This window comes from Vulpes vulpes, chromosome 11 (assembly GCF_048418805.1).
Source record: "Vulpes vulpes isolate BD-2025 chromosome 11, VulVul3, whole genome shotgun sequence".
NCBI lineage: Eukaryota > Metazoa > Chordata > Mammalia > Carnivora > Canidae > Vulpes > Vulpes vulpes.
The window spans coordinates 38,529,380-38,550,742 of NC_132790.1; the positions used below are offsets into that span (position 1 = coordinate 38,529,380).

General features: G+C 41.3%; 1 protein-coding gene and 1 long non-coding RNA gene across 6 annotated transcripts in view; one reads left to right on the forward strand and one right to left on the reverse strand.

The window, feature by feature from the left end:
• Window positions 1-245: 245 nt before the first annotated feature.
• Window positions 246-21,363, reverse strand: part of GRM5 (glutamate metabotropic receptor 5) — a 511,261-nt gene continuing 490,143 nt past the window's right edge. For 4 of the 5 annotated variants that reach the window (XM_072726148.1, XM_026015232.2, XM_072726151.1 and 1 more), the window contains exons 9-10: window positions 21,009-21,104; window positions 246-2,024 (exon numbers count right to left, since the gene is read on the reverse strand). In XM_072726148.1, the coding sequence (XP_072582249.1) occupies window positions 1,043-2,024; window positions 21,009-21,104 (1,078 nt within the window). In that variant the 3' untranslated portion in view covers window positions 246-1,042. The remainder of the gene's footprint in view (window positions 2,025-21,008; window positions 21,105-21,363) is intronic. The other variant, XM_072726152.1, reaches the window with a different exon arrangement.
• LOC140594421 (uncharacterized) lies at window positions 2,732-11,061 on the forward strand. The gene is made up of 3 exons (XR_011995164.1): window positions 2,732-2,783; window positions 8,320-8,413; window positions 10,080-11,061. It is a non-coding gene; the product is annotated as an uncharacterized lncRNA (long non-coding RNA).

Sequence of the window (21,363 nt, forward strand, 5' to 3'; positions counted from 1 at the left end):
GTGCATCAGGTTCTCAAAGGAAGGGAATGAAGAAGCCCAAATGCGTATTTTAATATTTTAGCTGGCAATGCTAATGGAACAGCATTCATAAGGAGGAGTGGCCACATTTCATGAACGAGATAGCCAAGCTGGAGCTCAGGAATTATTACTACTACTATTATTATTATTATAATTATTATAAAGAGAATTTCCAGCTACACAACGTACCCCAGTGAGGGAATTACAAAACAGTATTCCAGAAAATATTTCTTTTTTTCTTTTTTTTTTGCTACTCCAGTATTGATTGGCAACATGGTGAAAATAGTCAAGAAATCTTCCACTGGTTTTCTTGGTTAATGGAGGTGAATTGAAATCACTAGGTGGACTCCCGGATGCAGGCTTCTGGAAGAGGATTTCAAACCAAATCGGAGAGGAGTGTCTCTGGTAAAAGCCCTACACGCGTCAGCGCAGCACTCCTTACGCAGCTGTGTGTCACGCAAGGGGCACAGTCGCAGCAGCGCCTGGGTAAGGACCCGGCCCAAGGTCCTGCTTTGCAAGGTCTTTAAAAGACAGCAACAAAGAAAGGGGAAAAAAAGAGAGAGAGAGTGAGAGAGAGAGAAATGGTCACGTTTGGTCCCAGATTTTTAGTTTGTTAGAAAATGTACATTCATGTTTGGTGAATCAAAGAATCTTCTGGGAAAAGAAAGTAAACAAGACTTTTTACAGTTGCTCACTAAGTGCGCTCCTCCCCTCCGTTATGCTGTTTCACACTCGCCGCTTCCCTAGAGCGAAGCACTCGGTACCGAACCGGTTCCACGCTCCTTGTCAGCCCTCGAAAAGATTCGCAGTGTTTCTGCAAAGCCCACGTTTTCTAAGGCCACTAGAAGAAAATCTGCCCAAAGATTCGTGGTTGGCGTCTTGGTCGGTGGATGCTGAACGCACTCCAGAGCTCGGGTTCCTTCCCGGGGGCGCTTGGCCTCTTCCGCCTCGGGTCCGAGGCAGGCGCCCACGGGTCTCGTGGCTGCGGGAACGCGGCCGAGCGCAGCGCGGGTTCCGCCCACGTTCACAACGACGAGGAGCTCTGAGTGTAATCTCTTAGGATCAGTGTGTCGTATTTGGGAGACGACGGGATGCAGAGCGCGGACTCCGACACCGGCGAGTTGGGGGCTGTACTCCCCGAGTCCACCGAGTCTCTAAAGGGGGACGGCGGGGTGAGAGCCACCAGCTCCTCCAGGTCCGCCTTGCCGGCCGCCGCGTCGGGCCCGGCCGCGGCGGGGGACTCCCGGGCAGCGCCCCCTGCCGGCGGGGCCGCCGCCGCCGCCGCCGCCGCCGCCCCCGCGGGCTGCGCGCCGCCCGGGACCTCGATGGCCGGCAGCGGCTGGATTTCGGCGAACGTCGTCATGGTCGTGGGCAGCTGGATCTCTTTGGGGATCAGGTAGGACGAGCAGAGCGGGGCGCCCACGCCCACGCCGGGGCCGGGGCCGGGGCCGGGGCCGGGCGCCGCGGTGGACAGCATCATGGAGTTGAGCTCGCTGATGTTGGCGGTGAAGCGCGTCACCACGCTGCTGATCTGCTCCATGAGCGAGCCCTGCGAGGAGCTGCTGCGCGCCGCGGGCTCCGAGTGCAGCGACGGCACGTCGTCGTCCGTGCGGCCGGCCGAGCCCGCGCGCTGGCTCAGCGTGCTGATGGGCGACGGCGAGCGCGGCCGCGCGGGCGCGGGGAAGCGCTCCTCGGCCTCCGCCACGTCGTACAGCGCCTTGGGGCCGGCGTCGGGCGGCTCCGGCCCGCCCCCGCCCCCGGCCCCGCCCCCCCCGCCGCCGCCCGCGCCCGCGCCCGCGCCCCCGCCGCCCGCGCCCGCGCCCCCGCCGCCCGCGCCGCCGCCCGCGCCCAGGCCGCGGCTCTCCGGGCTCTTGGGGAAGGGCTTGATGACCGCCGTCTGGTTGGGGCTCTCCTTCTTGTTGATGTGTATGGACAGCCGCTGCCACAGGTGCTGGCCGCGGCTGCTCTTCTCGTTCTGGGCCCACGTGACGGACTTTCCGTTGGAGCTGCGGAGAGAAGGGAGACCACAGGTGACTGGGAGCATCCCCGGCAGGGTCAGGGGAGCCGCATGGGGACGGCTGCGCCCGCTCCTTCAGGACAGGAGGCGTCAGAGGCCGCCGCGGGCCGAGACCTTGGAAGTGGCTTTGGCTCGTTTGGATGGGCCTTTGGTCTATCGTTACCGGGGAAGTGTGTCTGAGGGGGCAGTAGTAAGGATGGAGGAGCCTTTACGGAGACCCTGCGGTGGTTCTGAGCCCCCCCCCCCCCCCCCCCTGCAGTGGCAGTGGCAGTGGCTGGTTATGGTTATGCACCGGGGTGGAAGCCGGGGTGCGGACGTGCTGACGTGCAGAAGTGCCTGGTAGGGGGCAGGGGCCGCCTGCAGCCCGCAGCCCGCAGCCTCTGTCAGGAACCCTTACAGCTGGGACCTCAACTCACCAACCCAGTCATCAGAGGGAGGGAAGGGCACGAGTCAAGGGTTACCAGGCAGTAGGCAGTGGTTCCAGGTCAGTTTTTAGTCTGCAAGCCAACGCTTGGGGTATTTGACTAGGGGTTTCTGTCTGAGCTCCTGACTTTGAACATGGTTTTAGTTAGTCAGGCTTATCTGCTGGAAAATAGAAATTCAGTGAACACGTATACAAATATCTAGTTAATTGGCGTTTTTCTACTTCTCCCACATTTTCCTCACAGATGTGTTTTGGGGCCTAAAACTTGAATGACAGTTGGATGAGGAAGCGTATTCCTTTGGCACCTCGCATATTGCTTTCCAGGTAGGGTCTTGAGTGGTATCCGGCTCACATGACTTTTTAGGATCTTTCTCCCTCTTCCCTTTCCCCAAGCAGTCCATTTTGGTCTCCACCCTGGGGTCAGGAAGCTGCTCTGATGAAGAAGATGCAATTGGTACCTCCGCCTCAGATCCTGACCGGGTCCTCCTCACCATTAAATATGACACAACTTCTGAAACTACAGACCCTCTGTCAGGAACCTCACCAGTGGTCAGAAGACATGGCCTGATCTTCGGGGATGTTCTGTGGAGAGACCCTGGGGGGGCGGATTTCTCATCACAGAGGAATCCAAGGTCTCTGTAACCAGGAGGTCTCTTGTCCAGATAGCCCTGTCCTCTGTGCTCTGAGCAAGAAAGAACCTTGGGCAGTCTATAAACAAAGGGCTTTGACCACTCAGGTTTCTCATCTCCGCCAGTGGTGATGAAACTTAATCATGCATAAGACTCATCTAGGGCATTTGTCAAATATCACAGGTAGGAGGACCCCAGGAGATTCTGATTGTCTGGATTGGGTTCCAAGGATCTATGCATTCTACAAGCACTCCCTCCCCAAAGTGATGATGCAGCAAGTATTTCCCACACTGAGAAACTCTAGCAGGAAACGGTCCTAGTCTTCCTGGGCTCCCACTGCTCCCTTGGCCTCCTTGCCAAGGGCTGGACTGTTTTCACCCGGCAGGGGCCTGGATTGTATTTGGCGCCCACCAGCCTTGGGCTGCCTGACTGCAACTGCCAGACCTACTCACGCCTGAGACACCTACTCCTTTCCTTTTTGTGGGCATCTTTTTTCTGCTTCTTCCTCTGTTTAATCTATCCAATATTTTGCAACCTGTGTCCTTCAGAATTCTGGAATGTGATATGTGCCCCACCTGACCCCTCTTCCTGCAAAGGTTAGATCAATTCTTTCCAGGTTTGGAGGTTGCCGTGCGTTGCCAATAGCAGAATGGACCCTGCCAACCTAATTTCCCTTTCCAGGAGAGTATCTGGATTTGTTTCTACATTTTGCATTAACCTGACTTGCCACCTTTTATGTTTTTAGTGCATTACTTTCTTCTTCCCAGGTATCGACTAACTTCTGGGACATGACACAAAAGAAATGGGCCAGACTATTTATGGGATTTGGTTGGGAGGATGGTTGCCAGCAACACAGCCCCTTTTCTCTCCTACCAGCAGAATAAGAAACAGGCATGTTGGGAACGATGCTCAGTCTTTCAGGTTGCCGAGGCCACTTTTAATACAAAGCATGGGCTAGAAACTAGAAGCATAACTGGATTTACCCTACTAAGCTTTACTATGGAAAGATTCTTGCTTCCAACATAGGTTTTGATGGAACATTAACTCTGGGTATTAACGGTGACAGTCTTTGGACTCATATGTAGAAGTACCTAAAAACGTGATAGTAGATTGAAAAACCTTTGGATAAAAGTGCAAGAAGGAAACTGTTCAACCCAGTCAATCTGCACAAAGCCCTGACATGGTTTCTGGCCATGCCTTTGCTCACAGTGTCTATGGTCATGTGGGGGAGAGAGCACCAAATATTCTGCATACCAATGGAAATGGACACAGGAGACACCGGAGAAGCAGAGTCCAAATTTGACTACTTTTCATTTCTTGGTTCATGAAAAGTTTTTTCCTCCAAAATGGGAACTTTTAATAAACATTTGATGGACAAATAGGATTCTTAAGCTAACAGGACCATTGGGTGGTGTCCTGGAAACTGCAATGGAGAAAGGAGCCTAAAATCTGGGTTCTAATCCTGGATCTGCCAGCCTGGATGCTTGGAAAATAATAGTCTGTAAGCCTTAATAAAAAGCAGAGAGTAAGTATATCATTTGGCAAAGGTTGTGAGGATTCAGTGAGACAGTACAGGTGAAGGGTTCTTGTAAGGAGAAGCTATCTAAGCATGTTAGTTTTTGCATTCTGTATGGATATTGTGTTTCAGAAAATAAAATGATATACTCATGTGGTTTTGAACTCTGGCTGAGAGACAGAATTTTGTGTCAAGTGAAATATGTGGTAAAGCCATAATATATTTTTGGTTGTTCCATCAGGTTTGGTCTGTGGTCTGTTTTAATGCTAGATTGTCTCCCTGGTGATCACATCCACTTCCCTAAATTCTACATTATTCCTCTTCCACAGCTTACTTCTTCTGAAATGCTCTTCCATGGTGCTCCCTCCTCTCTCTCTCTTCCTTCCTTTTTGACTAAACTCTTCCTATCAGTTTTTTTTTTTTTTTTTTTTGGATTTTACCTGAATTGCTTTTTCTTGAGGGCAGCTTTTCTGACCCCCTCTTGACTAGGTTAGATTCCCAGAGTCCTGGCATTAGGCACTTAATAACTCTTTGGTGTATGTCTGCCTCATCTGATGGATGGAGTGTTCTGAGGGTGCAGACAGAAGGGTTCTTTGTTTCCTGTTATAGCATAGTACCCAGTGCATTGTCTAGAACACAGTATGTGCTTGATATCTTTGAACCAATAACTGAGTGATAAATGCATTTCATTTCAAGAAATTCATACTGAATTGTTTTTGTTAGAATTACATTTTAAAAATGATACAATATTCAAAAACCTCTATATTAATGAAATTGTTTTTTTATCTTATGGATCTACTTTTTATATAACTTACTGTAAAAATAAAATAAACTTACTGTAATCTTAAATAAATAAATTAATAAAAATAAATTAAAAAAAATAACTTACTGAGTTGTGCTCAGTGTATACAAATAAAAGATTTTATTAAGTACAAAAATACAGATCTTCATATCTACTATGAAAATCACAAAGGGAGTATTTGTTCTTTTTTTGTAATTTATATATATGTATATATCTAATATATGTACGTGTGTGTGTGTCTGTTCTAGAGAAACTTCTTGGTGATGAAAGTTTATGGAGGCCATATGGATAGTAATCCCAAAATGTGTGTGTAAGATTCGACCCTGAGTGATGGTGGGCAAATCACTTAACTCCTTTGTACCTCTTTGTTCTTTGTTAAAAAAATGGAAGAAATAAATCTCTCGTGCTCACCTCACATGACTGCTGGGAGGAACCCAAGTGGTGTAGTACACATACATGGGTTTTTACATGGGGTAAAATCATGATTGTTGTTGAGATTTTTTTTTTTTAACATCAGGATTATACATTTGTTCTAAGGGACCTGTGGTAAGAAGAGGGAAAGTGAACTCTTCCTCACCTGTCTATAGCACTTGACTCTTCCCACTGGATATTTTAGGCATTAGAAAGGAAGGAAGAGAGAGAAATGGAGAGAGAACAAATGGTGCTACATCTGGAAAGGACAGTTTGGCCCAAAACAACCCTGCAAAACTTCATGCTCTTTCCAGGCACCAATTAACCCTTTGCCAAATATAATTCTATGTAATATAATGTTCTTTCTACTATGACAATTTGTTCTTTCCTGTGAGGGAGAAAAAAGCATTTAGATAATGTTATTTGAGGATTGCATTTTTTTTTTGTTTACAGTTTGTGTCTGCCAAAATGACACCTTCTACCTTTATGCTCAGAAGTTTATTCTTCCCTTTTGTATTCCATGCGTGACACATAAATAATTTATTCACTTCAAGCAAGCTCTGAATGTCAGCTCAATGACCTCTTCCAGGTTCTCTCTTCATCTGCCAAAACCTGTAGGAATTAGCATTATGCCATGGCTCACCATCATTAGGAGACAAATGTTAAGAAGTATTTTGACCGTCAAAAACGCCTATGGAATTTATAATTTTTGTGTTCATTTTAAATGGCTGTTGAATAAAAATAACAAATTTTAAAAAATAAATAACTGTTGAATGACCTGTGTGTTTTTTTCCTGAAAAATTGGGGTTTTATTAAAGCCATATAAACAATTAAAATCCTCAGAATATTTCACTGAATTAAAAAACTATATACCCTTATCCTCTCCTTTGTGACATGGTTTGTTAGTACCTTCATGAGTTGTACAGATCTAGGGCATCAAAATAATCAAATATATTCTCTGAAAATTAGCACATTCTTTTCATGAAAAAATTATCTTCATTACTAAACCTCTCGTGTTTATGATTTTGGGTTGAGAGGCAGCCAGGAGGGAGGAAGAGTAAGATTATGAGCTTTCTAATACAAAAAATATTTAAAACAAAATTTTTTTTAATTTTAAAAAGCTTGTAATGTCACTAGCAACTATGCCTTTAGAATGACTTCAGAAAATACGAGGCTAATAAAAGAATCTCATGAATTAAGAATATTATAAGTAGAAAATTTCCAATTGCAGTTCCATTTGCTACACATTTTCTTAAACTTTTTATCAATATATTTTGCTTGCAACAATTTGCTTTGAATTACAAAGTGTGGAAATATAGTTTTTAAAAGATAATGAGGAATTTGATATTGTTTATATTCAGACACTCTAAATTAGGTGGAATAATTTCCTTCTGAGCCTTGCCTAAAATCTGACATCTTGATTTTGACGATTACACTGAGAAATACACCATGATATATAAGAAAATGACAGAATCATCTATATAAATTTACCCAATTACAGCATAATTGGATGTAAATAACTATCTTGCTGACAAAAACAAGTTAAATGGCCATGGTGAGGTATGCATTAGAAATGCACATATAGACAAACTTGAGTAAATGGAAATGAATTACCTCCATGGACACAATAATCGAAGCAATATCACCTTATATTTGCATAGTGCTTTATAAAGTACTTTAGTAACACTGTCAAAGTTAGGTGAGATTGATGTCTTAGTCCTTTCAAAAATAAGAAAACTGAGGCTCAGTGAGATAGGTGACTTGCCCAAAGTTAAAGCAGTTAGAAAATAACAATGTGAAACAAATACCATCTCATGATTTCCAATTCATTTCTCATGACAGTACACCATATTTGTTTTTGAAGTGAGCTGTCCTTATCTCATTGAAGAGAAGCTCTCAGATGTTACCTAGTGATGATATGCACCTTTAAGTCGATAAGTTAGTCATTTGATTTATATTGTCTTATTACCATGTCTTTGTTCTTCTTAATCATATACTTTGAAGTCTCAAGAGGCACCCTATATCACTCGTTGGTTGTTAATTCAAACAGCACAGGTTGATCAAGTACCTATACTTGTCAAGGATAATGATTGGATGCCTTGATGATGAAGGCACTTATACAACAACTGTATAAAAAAAAATCATACAAAAATTTTCAGCCCCTCTTTTTTTTCCCCATGCTGTGATCTAGTAAAAGACAGTTGTCCCATGTGTGTCACACTTATTAGAAAATAAATCTGACTTATTTTGGAATACCATTAAATGAGAATGGTGTAATATAAAGAATAACTATTTTGCAAATTTTGGCATTTCAAATAATATTGGTAACAAATGAAATATGGTATCTCTGAAAATGATTGTGATTGATCAGTACTGTGGTGGAGAGTTGCTGATATGAAACTTCCCTCAAAGAGGGCAGGAGAGAAGATGCACATAGAAGGCTAGTAATATGAGTTACTCATATTATTTTGATGGAAAGGGTTTTTTCTTTTTCTTTTCTAGGTCCTTGAGAGGAGGAGGCAGATGGGCAGGTGGAAGGGTGCGGAGGACAAGGAAAATGAGAGATTGTGGAGCATGGGAACAAGGAGTCCATTGGGTAACTATAGGGTACAGATCACAAGGGATTTAAAGCTTCACAAGAGGAAAAAACCATTTCTAGCAGGAGGGGAGTGACCAGAGAATGACACTTGCCTGCAGGAGACAGATTGTATCTACTCCTTGAAAAATTAGTAGATTATGGCAAAATCCAAAAATAGCAGTAAGCATTGCCCTCCAGTAAAGATAGCAGTGACATAAGTTCAGGAAACCAGAAAGGATATTCTAAGATAACCAGTAGTCCAATTTGACTGTGTGGGAATGAATAAGAAGTTAAAGCATCAAAAGATAGAGTTTGGGCCTTTTTGTCCGCTATAAAAATGCTGTGTGGCCACCTAAGATCTGAAAGGATCTTCTTTCTTTTCCTTTCTTTTGCTGTTTTAATAACTCATTAGTAATTAACTTTGGACTTTTTATCAATGTCTGGAATAAACAGGTGGTCTAATATATTTGGCCAGAGAGATGGTCTAATTACATAGATAATCTACATGCTTGAGCAATAAATGAATATATAAAGAAATACTCATGGGTTCTTTTCTGTATTATTCTTCAACTGTAAGAATTCTTTTCTGTTATTTAATATTTAGGTATTCAATAATTCTGGAGCTCAACAAAAACAAATCTAGGAATCATGCTGAAACCTTCTTTAAGCCCTTACTGCAGATTAATCCACTGACCTTGTTCTTTGTCTGCCCCAGTCCTGGTCCTCCTTCAGGAATATGTGAAGGCCTAATTAATATCTGTTAAGTTAATTAGTCCTTCAGGCAATAAGGAACCAGAAGATTGATACAAAAGAATGGTGTCCAGGGAGATTTAAGAAGCTGTTTTCATAGTGCAGGGACATATTGTTAAGATGCTAACAGGTGTGGAAAAAATGGAAATGGAAAGGAATATACTGATCTGAAAACTGTTGTGGAAGAAAAGACATTCATCCTTGCCCATTGCTATTAGAGGAATGCAGAGAAAACGTTCACTGGGGAAAGAAGTTTCAAGGAAGGATTTGCAAATAAAGTGGAGATTAACGAGGCCTTAAAGCCTAGGGAATGTTAAAATAACACGGATAAACAAAATCCAATTAATATGTGTATTGCATATATGGCAAAGCAGCTAATGCCACATGCTCAATCCCATGAAACCCTTCCAACAACCTTGTGAGGTGGACTTTTGCCTCCCTTTGGAGTAGCCGGGAGCGAGCCAGGAGTGGCTGCCTGCTTCTACGATAATTCCCTCTGCCCCCTAGAACATCTCTTGTTAGGCATTTAGTCCCTAATAAAATCCTTGTAGGATGAGAACCACTTGGCCCTATTTTAACTAGTCTTTGGTTTACAGAATGCCTTTTCAACAGGTCACAATCCATCCAGGGTGGGTTATTAAAATGCCCTGTGGTTCTAGTACAGCTGCTATATCCCCCACGTCCTCATAAGGAGAAAGCATCTAACAAAGGCTATAAAGCAGGAGCATGTGCCAAGCAGAGGCATTCTGTTGGATCATCACAGAGTTTTCTTTCCCAAATTAAGCTATTTTTTGATACAAAATTCAGTAACCCAGACTCAAACCTCAAACTAAACTACTCCTCACACTGAGACCTAAGTTCTAGGCTTTAGTCGAGGTGCTTCAACTAAGATGAGAGGATTTTTTTTTCCTAAAATGGAAATTATTTTTTTCAGCAATTACTGCAAAGCCCAGATTAGAAGTTCATAAGGAAAGAACAAAAGAAGACACAGCTATTTTGTGCCTGTTGGCTGATACCGCTAAGAAGACTCTGTGGAGGGATCCAGCTTGATTTAAAGCCTGAATAAAACATGGGATTGGCATTGATGACTAAGAAGAGGAGAGTCCTGGAATGATAATAGCTCCCCTTTGAATAGAACTTTACACCTCACAAAGTGTTTTCATCTGTTTTATTATATTTGACCTTCACAACAGCTGTCTAACATAGCATTTATTGCATGGTATTTTTAATCACCTATATACAAGTCTGTTTCTACACTAAATCTGGAACACTCCAAGGGCAGTGACTATGTGCATTTCCTATGCTTGGGATGGTGCTTGGTGCAGGGTAGTGGGTTGGGAGTATTAGGGAAATGAAGCAAATTCTATCACCTTAAATCCTTGATATAAACAGATATTATTAACCTGTACTATAGATGCCAAACCTGAGGCTTATGAAACGTGTGTCCAAGTCAAATAAAAGGCAAAAACAGTGCCCCAAATTGGACCTTAGATCCAGAGTCGTTGCCAATATGTGATAAGTGCACATAAAAACTAAAGGGCTAACAGGACACATCCTTATGGAGCATTCAGGGAAATGATAACACCCAAGTGTGTACCCATAAAATGACCTGATAATAAATTCCAAAGTAACATTGACCCGAACATTGCAGTGATGAACACTGAGGACTAGAGAATAAGAGAATGTTCCAGAATTGTTATAATGGTTGCTGAGGAAATTATTTCTGCTTAGAAAAAAGATTCCGTGTGATCTTAAAGCAGCTCAGCTAACATATTTAACTTTACTCAAGAATTGGGTGGGGGGATGGGGTAACTGGGTGAAGGGCATCAAGCAGAGCACCTGATGAGATGAGCACTGAGTTTTATACAAAATTTGGCAAACTGAATTTAAATAAAATAAAAAAGTATTTAACCTAACTCTAATGTGTGAAGAGAACTTTAGTTTTGAGGTTTCAATCTTGGTTGTTGTCTACCACCAACATACTTGTTATCTACACAAAGCTCCTGATATAAGGTAATTTTTTTAAAGATTTTATTTATTTATTTATTTATTTATTTATTTATTTATTTTTTTGAGAGAGAGAGAGAGAGTGAGGGAGAGAGAGAGAATGAGCAGGGGGGAGGGACAGGAGGAGAAAGAGAAGCAGACTCCCCACTGAGCAGGGAACACCATGCAGGGCTCCAGCCCAGGACCCTGGGATCATGACCTGAGCCAAAGGCAGACTCTTAAACTGACTGAGACACCCAGGGGCTTTGCTTAAGGTAATTTTTGATTATATTTTCTCACTGGATGTAAATGGGTACATGTCACAGAGGTATTAAGTAAGTTCCTGTCTCATTCCTTTTGGGATGCTTCAGATGCTTAACTCTCTCTCTCTCTCTCTGTCTGTCTGTCTCTCTGTCTCTGTCTCTCTCTCTCATTGTGGTAAGGACTCTTAACATGAAATCTGCCCTCTTAGCAGATTTTTTAAATGTATGATGCAATATGATCAGTTCACACCTGTTAGGATGGCTATGATGTGGAGAAAAAGGAACCCTTGTGTACTGTTGGTGGGGATTTAGAATGGTGCAGCCACTGTGGAAAACAGTATGGAAGTCCATCAAGAAATTAAAAATAACATGGAAAAATAAAATATTTACAGACCCTTAAAAAAAAAAAGAAATTAAAAAAGATTACCATATGATCCAGCAATTCCATTTCTGTGTATATATCCAAGGGAATTGGGACAGGATCTCAAAGAGGGATTAGCACTACCATGTTAACTGCAGCATTATTTGCAGGAGCAAAGATGTGGAAACAACCTAAATGTCCACTGATGGATGAATAAAGAAAATGTGTACCTTTTGAATGTTTTTCCAAAGAAAATGTCTAATGTCCAACACATACATGTAAAGGGACTCATCATCACTAATCATCAGGGCAGTGCAAATCAAAGCCACAAGGAGGTATCGCCCCACACCTGTTAGAATTGCTAGTATCAAAAAGACAGGAAATAACAAGTGTTGGCAAAGATGTGGAAAAAAGAGAATTCTCATGCACTGGTGGTGGGCTTGTAAATTGATACAACCAATTTGGAAAACAATGTAAAGATTCCTCAAAAAATTAAAAACAGAACTACCATGTGATCCAGCAATTTCACTTCTGGGTAGTTTATCCAAAGGAAATGAAATCACTGTCTTGAAAAGATATCTCAACCCTGTATTTACTGCAGTTTAATTCACAATAGGCAAGACATGGAAACAACTTTAGTGTCTATCAACAGATGAATGGTTAAGGAAAATGTGATATATATTTACATACACAAACACAATGGAATATTATTCAGCCATTTCCCAAATAAGGAAACCTCACTGTTTGTCACAATATGGATGATGTGGATTAAATCTGAAGGCATTGTAAAATGTAAAATAAGAGAAAGACAAAGACTGTATGATACCATGTATACGTGGAATCTAAAAAACAAAAACAAAAACAAAAACAAAAACCTGAACTAATAGATACAGAGAACAGATTGGTGGTTGGATGAGGTAGGAGTAGGAGTGGGTGAAATGGGTGAAGAGAGCCAAACTTCCAGTTTTAAGATAAATATGTTCTGGGGATACCATGTACAGATGGTGACTATAGTTAATAACACTGAAACGTATATTTGAAAATTGCTAAGAGAATAGATCTTAAAAGTTCGCATTATAAGAAAAAAACTGTAAATGTGTGATCATGGATGTTAGCTAAATTTATTGTGATCATTTTTCTGTATATATACATATATATGTATATATCTCAAATCATTATGTTGTACACCTAAAACTAATACAATTTCATGTCAGTTATATCTCAATAAAAAAGAAAATGTATCCTTTTGATATTAAAACAACTTTTTAAAAAAGATTATTTATTTGAGAGAGAGAGCACAGAAGAGAGGAGGGCAGAGGGAGAGGGAGAAGCAGAATCCCCCTGAGCAGAGAGCCTGACGTGGGGCTCGATCCTGGGACCCTGAGATCATGACCTGAGCCGATGGCAGACACTTAACTGACTGAGCTACGCAGGTGCCCCTAAAACAACTTTTTATTTCTATCCTATACACTATTACCTTGTTGATGTCAATCTTTTTGGCTTCTCACAGATGACAGGAATCTTTCTCCGGCTCCTTGAAAATTAATTAGGTAGATGCATACAAAAAATAATAGATGTTCTTGATTTATATTTGCCTTTGTCTTTTGCTTGCAATATACTGCCTTCTCTATGTATACCTAATCTCCTCATTTAAGTTCTTTTACTCCTTTAAAATATCCGTGTATGTTTTCATATACATGCTCTTTTTAATTCCTCAAAAAAACATGTGAGAAAGTTATCAACATTGTGTTCATTTTATAGACTATAAAGCTGATGCTTAGAAAGGTTCATGGGATTGTGTGCAAACATACTTACTGTGTAAAATCTTGCTGCGTATGACTTTCCATCGGTTACTGACTCTAGGAGTATGGAAGACATAGCGTTATAAAGCAGGGTCTCCACTTTGAAGGCCATGTGAAGTATAATGGCAAAAAATTGTTAGGTACGTAGAAACCCTATTTCATATATCTTTTGAATTTCTGGTATGAAGCATAGGGCCTTATGCATAATAAGTGATGAATTAACATTTTTAAAAATAAATAATCCTTATGTTAAAGGATCAGTTCAAAATGACGCATGAAACAGGGTTAGATGAAATAGTGATTTAAGTTTACAGAGCACTTAGCTCTGCTGAATAGTTTGCCCTTATTTTGGTATTATCTACCTAATGGGATTATGGCAATAAGATTAGGGTGGACATTACAAGATTTAATCCATATTTTGTGGTGGGAGTAAAAGTAAAGAGTATGCCTCTAGCCTTGACTTCTTCCTCTAGAGTACAAGAATTTGAACTGATAACTCCAAAGCCGCTCCCTTTGTGGCATTTGTTCTATCAGAGACTCTTCTCATTCCCTTCTTCCCTTTTAGGAGAAATTATGAGATATCATTTTTTTGGTCTCAAAATATGTACAGATATTTATATTTATACATAACTAATAAAGTATTGTTTATATGGGCAAGGACAGCAGGCTTACAAATGATTTTGACTAGCTCCTCTCCTTCCCCCACAAAAAAGGATGTTACTGACAGAAATGGAGAAGAGCCAGGGAATCCAAGTAGTCCGATTACTAAATTTTGTATTATGCCACAGGCTGAAAGAAGTAGAATAAGTATACTCACAGTAATTAGTGATTCTTCTGGAAAAATAAGTAAAGGAAATTGAGAATCTTGTTTATATTTTCATATTTGTGGCCCTTACTAAAGTTAATCATTTCTAGTCCAATCACAAGACATTAGCTGAACTGTGTTTTTGTCAGACTTATAAACTATTTCCCTAAGAAATTCCTTATAATAATATTCCAAGAATTATTATAGTTGCTCAAAATCTGTAACTTTGTTCCTTTGTTTTCTGATCAATGTGTTTTTATAAAACTGATTGGTAAACTGTATAGAAAGTAAGGATCACCCTGTAAATGGTTCATGAATAAATGGCTATAAGGTCAACTAAGTTAAGTAAATTTAAACTGCTTTCTGTGGAACATCTCAAGTTCGTTCTTTCTTTCTTTCTTTCTTCTTTCTTTCATAGCATGCATGTGCACCTGAGGGTGGGGGCAGAGGGAGAGGGAGAGAGAAAATCTTAAAACAGGCTCCATGCTGGGCATGGAGCTGACTAGGGGCTCAATATCATGACCTGAGCTGAAATCCAGAGTCAGTCCAAAACCAACTGAGCTACCCAGGCTCTCCTCAAGTCTTTGTTTTGTAAGCATTCATAGAAAACCTCCAAGAAGGGCATATAGCATGTAGTGTTGGCTACATTAATTTCATCCATACTGTCACTTTTGCCTCTTCTTTTCTCTGCTCATGGAATATCTCTTAAACTTGGTATAATGTTCTATAGGATATAGTTTGTGAAGTTTTCTTCCAGGGATTCTAAAAACCTGAACTTGAAACTGCATGTCATGTTGCTTTCTCCCTCCCCTATTCATATTTGGGGCTTATTATCTGGATCACTGATTTAATACCTTAATGTACCTGATTGCTCTTGTAGTTTCCATCAGAATGAATTTTATTCCTCTATAAAGATTGTCAGGGAAGTCTGGGTGGTGCAATTAGTGGAGGCATCTGACTCAAGTGGTGATTTCAGGGTTCTAAGATTGAGCCGCGGTAGTGGGCTCTGCACTCAGCTCAGGGTCTGCTTGAGACTCTCTCCCTCTTCTTCTGCCCATCCCCTCCACGATCTTTCTCTCAAATAAGTAAATAAATCTTTCTTTTTTAAAGACTGTCAGTTCTTTAGGGTGGAAATTCATATTTTCTGGAACACCACATGGTCCCGAAAACTGCAACCTACATACAAAAAGATTCTCCTTGCACTCTTAGTGATTGATTGATTGAATCAGCAGTCTCAGAGCACTTCTGGATACTGTAGATGTTAAGGTATGAAATTGTAGAAAGGAGCCAGTGTGTTTGGAGAATGGTAAAAAAATTAAGGTGCCTGAAGAAGAGAACACATGTGCCAAACAGAGAGGGAATAAACGTTAAAGAATAGAGTTAATGTGTGAAGGTCCTCATATTCTGAGTGCATGGATTTGAAATTAATCCCAGATGGTGGATATCACAATGGTTAGAGCGAGAATTCCAGAATCAGAGTTTGGCTCCATTATGGACTTTATCATTTACCTTTTTAAAGATGAAATAAGAGATCACACAGGGAAAGCACTTAAGCCAGAATCTGGTATATATCTAAACACCCCAGGAGAACCATGGGAAAACATGAATTTTAAAGCAGAGAAATTATCATTGAATTAATTTCATTGATATTATTAGATTTTATTTTATTTACTTTTCCAGAATTGATTGTTGAGAAAACAACCATTGATGGCAAGAGGAGAGTGGAAGAGAAGATCAAAAATAAAAAAAAAAAAATTAAAAAAAAGGACTTTCTAAGCTTCTAAGCTGAGTAGCCTTGGGTAACTGTAATACTAAATATCTATTGAATGCTTGCTAAATGCTGTACTTGCACGATCTTACTTAATTTTCAAAGCATCATATACTAAGGGAAATGCTGTATTATTATGCTCATTTTATAGACGATGGAGATTAAAGAGGTAAAATGGCACCTCAAGGTCATTCTGGCTAGTGCTGAAACCAGGTTTTAAGGTCTTTGATTTCAGAATTTTCACTAAATCACTCTACTGTGTAGGTTATTTAATATTCCTGAGCTTCATTTTCCTTATTTGTATCATGGAAAGATAATTCTTAGGAGAATTTAGTGCATAACCAATGGGAAAGGACAGCTACAGTGTTTGATGCATAGTAATAACAGCAATGGCATTAACGCTATTGTTACCTGCTTTAGAAAATCTCTAAATGTAAGTTAGAACATTAATCTGAAATTGACTCTAGGGAGAAATGAAGAGGACTACTGCAGCAGTCCTATCACTATGAAACTAGCTGGCTTCATACTGGAAACAGAACATTCTCTCTGTGGCTCTGGATTTTATATACCTCTGTGTGTAGCCTTTTCTGAACACTCAGTTCAGGCTAAAGTTTAGTTTATATTACTCTTAATTCTATTTCCACTGGCATGTGCTATACTTTCGGATATCAAATGAGAAGTTAATTCGACACATAAATTTTCCTCTGGGACAGGGGTTTCTGTTGCATTGAAATTATGTTTTTCTGACTCTGTTCCTCCATGGACTGTGGATTTTCAAGGGCATTAGTCAAGTCTTTGTCAATCATTTAACTCCAGAATCTTGTAAGTGCTTGGCTTGTGGTAGGTGCTTAATAAATGAGCATTGCATGAGGGAAGAAATAATTGAATCAAAGAAAGGCAAAACAATCTTAACACAGACATCACATTGTGGGATTGCTTTTCAAATCTGAGTTCCTCACAATGATGACATCACTGTTACCTGATTCTCTAAAGGCTCTATTAAATATTTATACCCACTAAAATCATCTATTAGGTGAAAATCGGTTACTCAAGTGATTGGGATTAATACCTCACCTAATTGATATCATGATATTGCAACAGTAAAAATACCTCATTCCACCCTCCTTCCTGCAAGCACTGGAGGGGTACTATAGATCCCTCTATTAGATTTGATTAGGGAGTGCTTTTCTAAAGAGTAACCAGACTGGGAGGCTCAGAATGTCTGTGGCTCTCCTTCATGGGGTATGACATGAGCAGTTCAGAATGCAGACTCCAATGAGCACTCCAATGGACTAGCCCTGCTGAGATAGGAGATAATAACATTCATTTTTGAGGTTTTAGCTATCTCTGAGGTGGACCATCTCAGTATGAACTCACATGATAACAGGGTTTAGAGAATTTACAGTTCTTAGAGCACCTCCCTGTTTAGGACTCTCTTTCAATTCTCCTGCAATTAGGAGGTCTCTGCTCTGAAACACACTTAGACTGTCCACTGTGGAAATGTGAAAAGATGACAAGTTATGCTAGATTCCGACAGAAGTGGAAAAAATCATAGAAAAGGAAAACAACATAATATTTCAGAAAGCTAGAGTGTTACCAATACATATAATGTTCTTAATTCTTTTCCAAATGTGGGGGTGGCAGGAGAAGGGAGAAGTGAGGGAGGGTCTCTAAGACCCTGTCATTGTTTCAGGTAAGAGAATAGTGTTCGGCTCTAGGGCTACTTGGCATAAAATTCTCTCCCTGACAGGTAATTTGGCTCTGGAAAAATCACCTCAGGCATGAATTCACTGGGTCCTGTCCTTTGCATAGTTTCAACATAGAAAACACAGGCAAATGAGATGCAGGGTGATACTCCTGGTTTCTCTGATTGTTTGAGCTTCCCTTAGCTCCTCCCTGGGCCTGGTGGTGTGGTAATGGCCACAGAACCAGGCCAGATGTTTGCAGGGTAAATATGCTTAACTATGACTCTGGAAGCAAACTTGGGGGAGGAGTGGGAGCTGATAAGAAAGAGGGTCTCAACAGCTGATGCTAAAAGTATCTATAAAAGTTGAATAGTTATTCTTTCCCCAGCCCTTCTATTCAATTCCAGAAGAAGTGCACTAGGGTTAACTACTCTAACCTCTTCTTTTTTTTTTTAAGATTTATTTATTTATTTATTCAGAGAGAGAGAGAGAGAGAGAGAGAGAGAGGCAGAGACACAGGCAGAGGGATAAGCAGGCTCCATGCAGGGAGCCTGATGTGGGACTCGATCCCGGGTCTCCAGGATCACACCCCAGGCTGCAGGCGGAGCTAAACTGCTGCGCCACAGGGGCTGCCCCTACTCTAACCTCTTATTTAGAAATGGTTTACATTGTAGTTGTCTCCTCTCTGATATCTTTTCTCTTAATATTCATTTTCAACGTATTTCTCCTGGATAAATGTCACTATGTGTGTTTGTGTGTGTACTTATATGAACAAATAGAAGTTGGAAAAAAAGAGATTTGATGGTCTTAAGACATTTTGGCCTTTCCTTTTATCTGTCTCTAGGCCTTTTCTCCTCCCTAATGGAAAGCTCCTTAGAACACTGAAGGATTCCCTTTCCCTCTCATGTAATTTTACTCCCTTCTATCAGTTTTTATTTAATGTTAAAGAAATGAGAAGGAAGAAAAAGTAGGAAGGGAAGGTGGTCATTCCAACAAAGCTATTTTTACTAGTGCATGCAATGGTCCCCTGTGCTTCACCAGGATTTATCAATCTAATAAGCCTTGTCACTAACTTGGCTGTATCCAAACACATGAGAAAACAAAAAGTAACTATTATCTTGCTGTTGTAGAGAAGCTTGGACTATTCCCAGTGTAGGTACATTGAATTGCTATCTCTGTAGATCTGGACCTGACCCAGGCGAGCTTGGTCTGGCTGACCTGGAGTCCTGTTACCCTCTGTGTCCCACTATTTCCTGTACCTTTCCTCACTCATTCTCAATCAAGACAGTCTTGAGCAAATCTAATTATGGGCTGATTGGATCTGAGATTTCCAAACATTAATTAAAGGCTCCCAAGAACAATGCATGACACAATGGAGACCTAATGTTTACCACGAATAGCTCCGTGTCATCTCCTAGATGAATGGATTATTCCACAGTATCAGTTAATAGATATAAATTGGAATGACCTAGGAATCTTGTTATAGTTTAGATTTTTGTCGCAGTGCGTTTCATAGGCGACCAAGTTTGGGAAGTCCAGTTCTAGACAGTTGCTTCAAATCAGAAATCACTCTGGACAGAGCCCCTATAATTCATTTGATACAGTCATTTTCACCTTGTCCAGCCAACTCCAGTGCTGTTTGACTGATTTTCAAGGACAGGAATTATGGCACTTTGTCATATCTGAATGGAAGGACACCAGTAGGTCCAATACCAGTCTGTTGAGTTACTCCCATAAAATGATCCATTGAGGCTTATCTTCTGGACACACTGAGATCCAAAGATGGCTGTATAAAGGGATCATGGACATAAGGGCATCAGATATGCTAGTGTGCACACACACATATATGCCTACAAAGGTACACATGCTCTCATCACCTTGTCTCTGGGAGCCATGGACAAACTTGGCCAAGCTCTCGGCCAGGGCTGCTTTAAATGATTGGTCAGACTGTATGCTACACAGTTCTGGGCACCATTTTCACAGACTGCAACATGAATTCCACCACCCCATTCTGGAAATTGTGTAATACAGTGGTCCTTGGAAAAAGTTAGATATTACTTTGAAAACCAGAAGGAGCCTACTACAGAGGAAGCAAATACAATGTTTGGGGTGAAAGTTCAACAGGATTCAATAGAATTATCTTCTTTCTATGCAGCTGGATCTCAAGCTCTGCTCTCAGCACATGCACACACATAGGTACACACTATACTTTCTGCACTTCCCCTTTCCTTCCACCCAGGCTCATTTGTAGGAGTTTCCCTTCTACACTTTGTACCACAGATAGATGGGGAAATGCCACAACCAAGTAGAAGTGGAGAGTTAGTTCATGGTGAGTTATTCCCCAACGGAAGGCTTCTCCAGCATTCCGGAACTATTTAATGCCAATCTTGACAGTATTTATTTCCAGAGCCCTTTTCTTGAAACACCGTCCCATGCAATAAAGCACGTTCATTTCATGCAACACAGCTAAGTTGATGCTTATAGTTCTTAATAACCCAGGTGACTGGGCACAGCTCAGTTGTGGGTGCCTGATATGAAGGAACATGCACAGCGCAGCGACAGAGGGTGTTTGCCACCAAACACAGAGAAATAAAGGAGCTGCAAAGCTATGGTAGCTGGAGGAGGACTAGCTTTCCTTATTTAGGTTCAGGAAAAGCCTCTTGCCTCTACAGCTCACTTAGTCTGGCTCAGCATTTGCCCTTGGCTGTTACATGATGTTACATTGAAAAGAAGTCAGATTAATTCCCAGGTTTGTCTGGGATCAGGGCTGGAATCTTTCCTCATTGCAGTTCTTCCCTCAGAACCAGTCCTGGGCTTTTGCATTTGTTTTGACAACTGATTAGACAGTCCTGAAATGTGAATTTCCTCCAATCTCTTCCACTTTGCAAACTCCAGAAGCATTTGACCAATAAGTTAAAATCCATGGGAGAACTGAGTGTGAATTAAGGCTTTAGACATGCAAAGCACACAACCCTGGGAACAGCAGCATCTGGGACAGGAGGCTCCCATCACTTCACATGAGGATGGCATGGGTTTTGCAGATAAAACACACACAGAAAACCAGTGGTGGCCCAGGTTGGACACACTGCATGGGGTGCACAGTGGAGTGAGGACCTAGACCAGGGAGCCACCTGTTCCTCTAGCTTGCGTACATTGAGTTCACACCACCTCAGGCCACTCACAGTTTGCTTACCTGCTCATTGTTGCTCTCCCACCATTCCCCACACTCCCTTTGGGGGTGAAACACTCTATTTCCGACTTGTGCTGGGCCAGTCTCCTGTCTTTGTACCTGGTGAGCATGAACAAGGACAGGAGCAAACAGAAAGATATGATTGTGTGCTTAACTGGCCAGGCTGAGGAAGAACTGTGGCTGCAGAGGGTTGTCCCATGATAAAACAAGCTTCTGCTTTTCACTGTAGTGGCTGACCTGTAATATGTATTAGATGCTTGTGATGGCATATGGATCACATTGGGGTTGATTTTGTTACTAATTGTTAAACCACACATGATCTACCCTTCTATATTGCCTATTAATCTGTGATTTCATC